Source organism: Talpa occidentalis, unplaced genomic scaffold (genome assembly GCF_014898055.3).
Source record: "Talpa occidentalis isolate TD23 unplaced genomic scaffold, MPIMG_talOcc4v2.1 talOcc4.15, whole genome shotgun sequence".
In the NCBI taxonomy this organism is placed as follows: domain Eukaryota; kingdom Metazoa; phylum Chordata; class Mammalia; order Eulipotyphla; family Talpidae; genus Talpa; species Talpa occidentalis.
The window spans coordinates 44,576,571-44,586,360 of record NW_023601543.1 but is presented as its reverse complement, the minus strand read 5'-3'; the positions used below and the strand labels follow the sequence as shown (position 1 = coordinate 44,586,360).

The window sequence follows — 9,790 nt, the reverse complement described above, 5'->3', positions numbered from 1 at the left end:
GGGAGCCGAGGGGAAAGAAAGAGATCCGGAGAAAGAAACAAAGTGATCAATCGGAAAGGAGGGAAAGGAGGAAGGCAAACGGCCAAACACAGCAACCCGGCTTTAAGAGGGAAAGGTTGGCAGCTTCCTATTTAAAATTAGGAAAGATTTTGCCTTCTCTCTTCAGCCTCGTAGTTGTGTCCTAGCCAGCCCAAGAATAAACCTGTAAATTGGTAACCGTAATTCTATTTCTGACAGATTCACAGAAAACTGCAGAACACCTATGACAAATGATTGGCTATCACGGCTTAGCGGGGTGGCTGACGTTAAGATCAATACACTTTTTTTGAGTGTCAAAAGATTTCTCCAAATTAGAGAGAAGCAGAAAATGTCCTTTTAAGCAGATAAGCAAGTACAAGAGCAACAGCGCTCTAGAGTATCTTGGGATGAATACAGTAAAAGGGGTACAAGAGCCGAATGTCCTGACGATCAAACAAAACGCTAACATGCAAGGCGAACGGGCGGGCCCAGACCCACGTACGTGGCGAGCTGACCCTGCTGGCGGCTAGGAAGTCTGACTGTCGTGGAGGTAGCCACTTCTCCCCTAACTGATCCGTGGGTGCTATGAGAACGCAGTGCAAGTCTATTGCAAATGCGTATCCAGGGAAATTGACGTGCTCATCCTAACATTTACATGGAAGGGCAAAGGACCAAGAACGGCGAAGAGACCAAGACACGCCTGGAGATGATGACTAAGATGTGAGGTCTTGCCCACCAGAGAGCAGGACGTATTATCGAGAGACACACGTCAAGACGGTGCGGTGTGGGGGCAGGAATAGACACATTGATTTGCGGAACGCAACAGGGAGCTGAGAAACGGACACCCACAAATACGGAGCAAAATGACTCCAGACGCTGCCAAATATCCCCCCCACCCCGAGGGTGCAAAATGTGCCCCTGATTGAGACTGTCTGCCGGAGGACTGTGGCTACATCTTAAAAACACAAGCTTAATTTTCACAAAGGAAACGACAGAATCGCACGGACGTGAGTTAGCAATGCAGGAGGCACAGACGATACTTGACAGGCAAAGGGGAAATACAGGCTTGAGGGGCAAGCAGGCTTGAGGAGCACACCGCTCCCCCTTGCGCTGAGGAGCAGGATCCCGGCTGGTCTGGCAGAGGCAGCCTGAGAAGTGCCAGGCGGGCGAGGGGGCGGGGCTGCAGGGGGCGTGCTTCCTCGGAGCGCGAGGCTCATTGGTCCTGACTTCAGGGGTCGGAGGCAGAAGGGGGCGCTGCAGAAGGGGGCGCTGGAAGCTCATTGGCCTTTGGGGGAAGGGCGGGAAAGAGAGCAGGAGCTGGAATTTTCCTCAGGCCTCTTCTTGGAGCTGATTGATTCCAACCTGCAGGCGGCTGGGCAATCACAGGTTAGCATCTGGACCCAGATCCTCATTCTCCACAGCTATTCTTCTCCACCCCCACCCCCAACAGCCCCCTACCCCTCATCTCCCCACACTCTCACACACCCCTCACCCCCTCCCCGGCCCTAACCAACCCCTCCTGCTGGGATCCCGAACTCCTCCTCTCCTCCACCTCAGTGGGGTGCCTCACCCTCTCTAGGGTTCCACTCCCACCCTGCCCCTCTTCAGTGGAACCCCCGTGGGAGAAGCCCTTCTTTCAGTCCCCTGACTGCCGGCTTCTGGCCCGTGGGCCAGGGCTCATGCCCATACTTTCGATTCTGAGTTGGGGGAGGCGGCGAAATTTGGGTAGCCTGAGGGGAGGTGGTGCGGTGGTGGCAAGGGGGGGCGGTATGGGCTTGTGTGTGTGTGTGTGTGTGTGTGTGTGAGTGTGTGTGTGTGTGTGTGTGAGTGTGGGGGGCGGGCGGGGCAGGGGGACGGGTGGGGGCGCGCGCCCACGAGGTGGGAGGGTATGCTGCTTCGTGTGGAGCCGAGCGCGGAACGCTGTTGGGAGGCCGTGGAGGGAGTCCACGGGCTTGATGAAAGCAGAGTGCAGCCGCTGGCGCAGAGAACAACTCCAACTGCTAGCGCGGTGAGAAGCTGCCCGTGGGCTAGATCAGGGCCTGCCATTTCATAGTTCGAGAAGCGGTCTGTTCAACGACTGATCGGGGGATGAATGAGAATGTTTTTGTAAGTTATTGAAGGAGGGACGAGGGCTTGGGATTCAACAGAGGGGAAAAAAATGAATTCGTGGGGGGCAAAATGGTGTCAGCTTAAAGGGGAAGCAAAAGAATAATTGCGAAAGAAAAACATCAGAACGGAGTGTGAGAGGAAAATTGAATGTAGCGCAAAGGTGAGACTAGTAACAGAATTTAGCGCGCGGGGCGGGGCGGGGCGGAGGGGGGGCAAGATCAGGTTAGGAAGATCATTGCCGAACTGGACGGCAGGAATAAGAGCACCGTAGAGCAGAAAACAGGGGGACACGCGAAAAAGCGAGTAGTAACTCTTGCAGAGGGCGCAAGGGTGCTTGTGTGTGTTTGTTAAAATAGAGTCTATGCAGGGAAGGGAAGCAAGAATAGGGGACTGGACTGAAAATATACAGGACCCACGCCAAGAGTTTTCTTGGAAGGAGGTGACCCACGAGTGGGATTTCCTGAGAAGGAGACTCTGCAAGCCAGAAGAGGGGGTGCAATCTCATCTCAGTGGTGAGCTGGATGGAGAAGAATCCTGCCACCTCAGGTGGGGTTTTCCCGGGGTAGGAGAAGTAAGTTGGGGGCAGGGGGTCATGGAGTAGGGGCATCATGTGGCCACCCTGACCTCTGCTGCTGGTCCTAGAACCATGGAGCCCACTGAAATACCTGCTGTGTCCTGCTGCCCCTGTGACTCTATGGCTGGGAGTAAGATTGGAGCCCCGTGGGAGATTGATCCGAGCCCCAGAAGAGCTATGCGTCGCTGTGACTGCCGCTACGACTGTGGCACCTTTCACCAAATCCAGGACCAGGAGCCCTTCTGCCTCTTCCAGGCCCACGAGTGCCGCAAGTGTACCCTCTTCTCGTGAGTATGGCATCTCACAAGGGGAGGGAGCCCACCTCGTCTAAATGTGACGGGCTTTACGCCTGCAATCCCCCACTTTAGGGAGCAGTGCAAGACCCTGCCTGCCGAGGATGCCTTGAAGATGGAGCTGGGGTCAAATCTAAAGAGCCAAGGACCGATAAGGAATGGGCTTGCCTCTCCTCCCACAGCTCACGGCCCTGTCCGGAAGTTGACGGTCGAACCAGGAATCGTCAGTGAGTGTCTCGGGTCAGGGCGGGGGCCTGGGCTCGGGTGTGGGGAGCAGGCCACCACTCCTACCAGCCGACTGCAGTGTGGCCTTGAGCGGGTTACAGCTTGGGCCTTAGGTTCCCCGAAGGTATACTGTCATCAATATGATCTTTCAAGTGGTGGGGGGAAGGATAGACCTGGGGGGGTGGGGTCCATGAGGTCCACGGTGAGAGGAGACTTCAGACAGGGGGTGAAGTAGTGTGGAGTGGGGCCAGGGGACAAGGTTCAGCCAAGCCGTCCCTGGCCTCCCACAGCCGGGCAAAGGAGTGCCATGTGCCAAGTGTGAGACCCATCCCTGTGCAAACTCTGGGGAGGGAAGGGGCGCCTGGGACCCGTGGGGGTGCTGCTCACCTCAGCCAGTCCCCGCCCCTTTCCTCTCTGCCCCGAAGACCCCGGTTCCATCTCCAACCCTGCTGCAACTTGGCATGTGGCCTTGGGGAAAAGCACTTCTCCTCTCCGGGCCTCTGTTTTTCCTCAGCGGCAAAACGTAGGGTCGGACTGCCTGGTCTTCAGGGTCTTCCCAGCTCTGACATTCTGGGCTCTAGTCCACATCCCCAAACGTGCCCGCCTCTCCTCCCTGGTACCTGCCTTCAGCCTGTGCTCTCTGCCCCTGCAGCCAAGCGCCCAAGCAGCGCTGCTGCTGAGTCTCTCCCCAAGATCTTTGTCTCTGCCCTGGATGCCAGCACCCTTGAAGAAGCAACGAACAATTTCTCTTTCCAAGAGGACCCACAGGCCCCCTTCCCTGCCCAGCACGTGAGTAGCGTGAGAAGGACCGTGGGGCTCACTGTGCATTGTGTTATTGGGGGCCCGGTCGTGTGCTTGATACCATGGGAGATGGAAGGGGGAAGTGGAGGATGCAGGGGCAGGGGAGGGGGGAAGGGTCGGTGGTGGCTGAAGAGGAGAAGGAGGAGGTCGGGGGTGGTGGTGTGGGTGGAAGAAGAGGAGCAGCAGGAGAAACAGAAGGGGGAAGGAGCGGGAAGTAAAGGAGGTGGAGGAGCAGGCAGCACCTCAGTCTTACAGGCCAGGACGGGGCTCTCGCAGCTTTGCTGTTGCCCATTCGCGAGCCTCGGACAGGCGGCTCTATGCTCCCAAGCCCCCGTTATCCGGTGAGTGTACTGATAGGGGTCGCCATTCTGCACCTAAGGGGGCGGGGAACCACACGACTAGCACGAGGCCTGCCACGTAGCAGGCCTTCAACCCTGGAGACTGTTGTTCCTCGTGAAACAGATTGGTGGGGTAGCGGTTCCTGCTGAAAACGGGGTTCATGATGGTGAGGGCCCCAGAGGCCCCGGCGAGGGTTCAGAGGCCAGCAGAGAAAGCTTCCCGGAGATGGGCCAGGTTGGTCCTCCAAGTGCCGTGGGATTGTGGGATATGGAGGTGAGGCCCAGTCCCTGGGCGGGGAGGGTCTTCAGGTCTCTGCAGGCGCTTTGCAGGTTAAATCACAAACACCTGTGATTTCCCGTCATGCTCGCAGTTGCCCTAGGGGGTTTGCAAAAGGTGGTTGGGCGTGGAAAAGAAAACAGGCCAAGCCCAAAAAGGGCCTTGTCCTAGCCACAACACCTAGGCATTCGGACTCCCACATGCACATAGTGCAAAACCCTGCCGCTCTCTGCCTATGAGTGGTTCGTGTCCACCGGAGGGTTTAATCCCGTGGCCTCTCCTTTCCTTGTCCTTAGACACCAACTCTGATCCTCCAGCCCCCTGCCACCCCTGACCCTTATCTACCGTAGCCGCGGGACCTGGGGAAATAGTAGGGTTCAGAGCCCTGGCAGGGGCCAAACTCAGAGAACAAGAAAGAGCAGAAGGCCTTGGGGTGGGTGGGGGGCCCTCAGTGGAAGAGGAGGCTGAAGGGGTGCTCGTCCCATGAGGAGCGAGGTGTGTGTTCCAAGCGCCCGTCCTCCCACACCCTTTCCTTTGCAGGATCCCAAAGCTTCTGACCAGGACTCTGCCTCTTCAGAGTGGCAGCGGAAGCTGGAGGCAGCTGAGGCTCTGTTGTGTCTGAGAGCCTCTTTCCAGGCCCCTGCCGGCTCTGTCTCCTTGCTCGAGCCCTGTGTCGCACCAGGTATCCCTGTCCTTGGAAGGAGAACAGGGTGTGAGGATAGTTGGGAAATGGGAGGGCCTCGTGGGGAGTAGAGTAGAGACAAACTGGGAAGTCAGGGTCTGTGGGCTGAACCTCCTTGGGCCCTGGTACCCGAGCTCCTCCGCCTCAGGCGTGAGGTGGCCCTGGACAGTTGGTCGGCGAGCCATGAGTTTCCTGACAACCACTGTGCAGGGCCCTGGTGTCGAGAAACAGGGAAATGGGGAGTGGCAGGGCCTTGCCTAGGGCATGCAGTGTGCCAAGTAGAAGGACCGGATCTCCTGCCTCCCAGTCCAGAGCTTCCTACCCGGACTCCCTACAGCCTACCGTGGTCTGGGGAGGGAGTACACGGTTGAAAAGGGCCATTCTCTGGAAGGAGGACTAGTTCCTGCTTTCGGGGAGCTTCCATTCTACATGTGGAGCCTGGATGCCTTCACAAGTTGTGTTTTGTGTCTGAATGTGAGCAATGAGCCCAGAGAGAAAGGAGGGATAGACACCCGCGTAGGCTGAGAAGGAAGGCCGGCCCGCCCCCATCAGAACTGGCGGGTTGGGTAGAGTGTGCGAAGGAAGCAGCCACCCCGCAGGAACTTCCAGGACAGAGGGGATGAGGCCGGAGGGGCTGCCAATCGCACAGGTCCGGCGTGACAGGCTCAGGAGACTAAACCAGTAACTGTGGGTGGCAAGGAGCCAGGGAATGTCCTAGCTGGGGAGGAGCATATTCAAAGACCACGCCCCCCTCCCCGAGTCTGACCAAAAGAAACGTGGTGGCTGTGACGGAGGGGATGCAGGAGGCAAGGCCTGAGACTGGCAAATCAGCGAGGAAGATGTCTGTGCAGTAGTCCGGGTGACAAAGCCTCAATTAGGTGGAACAAAAAAAGAGTCGCTGGGGGGCGAGGGGGTATGTGAAATGGACATGACCTGGCACTGACCCCCTCTTTTCTGTCTACAGCTCCTGCTGGAGATAGAGAGCTCCAGCCTCCTAGTCCCTCTCTCCAACCCATGCCAGCCAGCTCCGTTTCTCTGCCTATTGAACACCCGGGGTGCATCTCCCTGTTGAGCTAGAAGCCCAGAGCACACCGGGCTCCCTAGCATACTGCCTATTTTGTGTCCTACTTACGAGTTTGCAAAGTGTTTAAAGTCTAACATGTTTAACGTCTTTTTATTTTCTTTAAGCTTTCAGGTGCTTTTATAAGTTCTCAGATCCTTTTTATGATGTGGGGCAGTTCCTTGGCTGAAGGTGGATATCCTTTGCACCTCCATCCCCAACTCCTGTGGGTCCTGGGGTCTTTTCTTGTCTCTCGTGAAAACAGGATTGTGCAGTCTAAGCCGGTCGATCTCTAAAGAGGGGTCTGTGTGAGTTCATCTGATCCTGTGTCACAGTTTTGCTTTGACTTGTGATTGCGAACATGCCGGCGCGCTCCTGTATGTATCCACGCGTGTGAAGACAGGAGGATGTTTTCATTTTGTGTCTAGGTTTGTCGTGTGAGCAAATAATAAACCCTTGTTGTAAGGCACTGAGAGGCAGAAGGAGTTGTTTATTACCACAGTATCACAGAGACTATCCCGACTCCGGGAGACTCGTTCAGTTCACTGGGACTTCTTCACATGGCTGGAGAAGACAATGGCAGGGAAACACGGGGCGGGAGATTAATTCACTCGGCAAGTACGAGCCTCCCCTCTACCTGGCACAGGCAGTTTCCAGTTGTGCAGAGGGCCACAGATTGGAACGTATGCGGGACCGAGCACATCATATGAAAGAGTCCAGAGGAGGCCAGATGGGCTCTGGCTACCGGGCAGTGCATGCTCCACCTAAGGGGACAGCTGCCAGCTGGCTCCGGCCACTGGTTGCCATGCAGGAATGTGGACTCGTCGTGGCCACATCTCCTGATTTGTCAAGGGAAGATGGAATTCTAGCTTTCTGTGTAAAATATGTCAACTTTAAAATGTTAGCTCAGGATTCCACTTTAAGCCCTATGTGCAGGCCAAACAAAACATCCAAGGAGGCCAACTTGGGCCAGTGGAATGCCAGCCTGATTATCGTCCAAGGTGTATTTTACAGCTGGGGAAACGGAAGCCAATCGGGACAAGAAGAACCACAGAGGGGGAAATGGCCTATGAGGCCCGGAGCCTACTTTTGAAGGACCCATGAAAAAAAAAAATCATTAGCATTTACTTTGTGCCCACAGTAGGCTAAGTCCATCCAGCCTCACAGAAACTGTGTAAGATAAGCATTTTTGCCCCTCGGCCTATGAGGACACACGCCCAAGGAGTAAAAGTAATTTGCACGAGTGCTTTAGGGGAAGTTTATAGCCAAAGGTTGAGGGAGACCCCTTTCTCTTTGACAGGCCCTACATTCGCTGGTAGCTTACTTTCTGTTTTTTATAAAGCACTGAGTGAAAGGTTCACAACTTGAAGCAGCAGACGCCTAGTCAGAAGCGTCTCTCAAACGTAGTCCCCTCACTTTGCACTCAAGGCAGCATAATCCAGTAATCGATCAGATTAGTTACCCACACTTGTTTCTCAGTCGTCTACTGATGTCCCAGACCCGCGAAGAACCGGAGACCCCACTGGGAAGACAGGAAGCTCCATGGGACATGGCGGGTCACTGACACCTTCCCATCACGTTCCCTCCCTCCCTCCTTCCCTCCTTTCTTTTTTACAGAAGGTGGTGGGTGTGGATGACATCCAGTTCCAAGTCATCCTTTCCTGCTTGAAGCCTTGTGAGGGCAGGCTTCTTGCATTCCTTAGTGAGCACCAGGCAGGCGAGCTTGACATCTCACTCCGCACATCGTGGGAGACTGATGTCCACCTCATGCCTCCATTCCTTCCCTGATGTGTTCCTTAAGTCAATGGTCCCCAAGCCCCTGCTCTCCCGGTAACAGATGAACAAGTCCACGCATTCATTGTTACCTGGGAAAGGACTAATATCCTGCTATGCAGTTGTGTCCTAGTCACGTCACGGTCCCACAGCGGAGTTGGAAAAAGAGAAAGTATATTTTGGGTTCAAGGATGCGGCACGAGAAGGAAAAGAGAAAGAAAAGTGGTGGAAACTGGGTCGAGCAGCCAGCCTCTTTCCCCGGCCCTTTCATTTTCTGAGTCCCACCTGCTCCTCCAGGCAGGACTTTTTTGACCTGATACTGGACACACACACACACACACACACACCACACACACACACACACGCTGCACAATAACTTTTTTAAAGTTTCGTAGTTCGTAATAACTGCCACGCTTAAGAGCTGGCTCACAGAATTCCTGAAAATTTAACAGTTGGCTCTTATGTTCCAGTAAGAGGCACCCCCAGGACTACAGTACTTTCAACCCTTTGCCCTAAAGGGCACCTTTCCCAAAGTAGGTCACACTAACACTGCGGGGTCGGAAAGGGCTGTTACCACTGCTTTCTGACAAAGAAGAGCCTAAACTAAACTATGTAAAGTCACAATTTCATTACCTGTGCTATATTGAAAACACACATAATACATAAGTAGAATTTGTCAATCCCGATTATTTTCCTACATTTTGCTATTATCTTTGCTCTTGAGGTTATGTAAATTGGTTGCATCTGAATGGTGGAAATGCATCTCTTCCCAATTCTGCACAAATTGACATCATGTTGACCTCTTGAAATCGGCAAATGCTGCGACCTAGAGAATCTCCCCCCCCCAGTCCCCCTGCTCAGAGGTAAATGCTGGTAAACATTTCCCTGCATAACACTGGTTGAAACTGATCCACTCTGTGAAATAAGTCAGTGGGAGAAAGACAAAACTGTATGGTTTACTCATTTGTGGAAAATAAAGGGGAAAATGGCAATCACGCAAACAAAGACAAACCCTTAGAGTCTGACAACAGAATGGTGGTTGCCAGAGGGGAAGGAGTCTGGGAGGGGAGAGGTGGAGGGGGCCGATTGATTGGTGGTGGATGGCGACCGGAGAGCTGGTGGTGGACGTGGGATGAAAGATAGAGTTGCCGAGGGGGTACAGTTGCTGTACACCCAAAACCTATACCAGTGTGGTAAACTAATGTTATCTCAATGAAAGGAAAACGAGATTGATCCACTTTGCAGATGCTCTGATGTGGCAGATGTCCTCAGATCTAAGCAATGCTGTTGGGGCATCACATACAGTCAAGACCTAACTCACTGTTTAAGTGACAGTTTAAATCTGTGAACCGGAGTAGCACGTGGCAAAGGAGAGTTCAGAGAAAAGGTTTGATATTTTAACATTTGTGACGATGTCCTAAGATGCCTGTATGTACCATGCCACCACGAAACTTTAAAAAAGTTATTGTGCAGCGTGTGTGTGTGTGTGTGTGTGTGTGTGTGTCCAGTATCAGGTCAAAAAAGTCCTGCCTGGAGGAGCAGGTGGGACTCAGAAAATGAAAGGGCCGGGGAAAGAGGCTGGCTGCTCGACCCAGTTTCCACCACTTTTCTTTCTCTTTTCCTTCTCGTGCCGCATCCTT

At 54.1% G+C, this 9,790-nt stretch overlaps 1 protein-coding gene across 1 annotated transcript; it reads left to right on the top strand.

Annotated features, from left to right (window-relative positions):
• The first annotated feature begins 2,012 nt into the window (after positions 1 to 2,012).
• On the top strand, positions 2,013 to 6,837 carry LOC119246671 (doublesex- and mab-3-related transcription factor C1). The gene is made up of 8 exons (XM_037513029.2): positions 2,013 to 2,026; positions 2,537 to 2,673; positions 2,770 to 2,988; positions 3,070 to 3,221; positions 3,872 to 4,008; positions 4,483 to 4,593; positions 5,176 to 5,317; positions 6,282 to 6,837. Exons 3-8 carry the CDS (start codon positions 2,774 to 2,776, stop codon positions 6,392 to 6,394), a joined length of 870 nt encoding a protein of 289 aa, XP_037368926.2. The 5' UTR covers positions 2,013 to 2,026; positions 2,537 to 2,673; positions 2,770 to 2,773; the 3' UTR covers positions 6,395 to 6,837.
• The last annotated feature ends 2,953 nt before the right edge of the window (positions 6,838 to 9,790 follow it).

Excerpts from the sequence above, each read along its gene's own strand:
- LOC119246671 (XM_037513029.2), top strand. The coding sequence starts at position 2,774 with ATGGAGCCCACTGAAATACCTGCTGTGTCCTGCTGCCCCTGTGACTCT. Across the intron at positions 3,222-3,871 it reads GGTCGAACCAGGAATCGTCA|CCAAGCGCCCAAGCAGCGCT; the intron begins GTGAGTGTCTCG and ends CTGCCCCTGCAG. Across the intron at positions 5,318-6,281 it reads CGAGCCCTGTGTCGCACCAG|CTCCTGCTGGAGATAGAGAG; the intron begins GTATCCCTGTCC and ends TTCTGTCTACAG.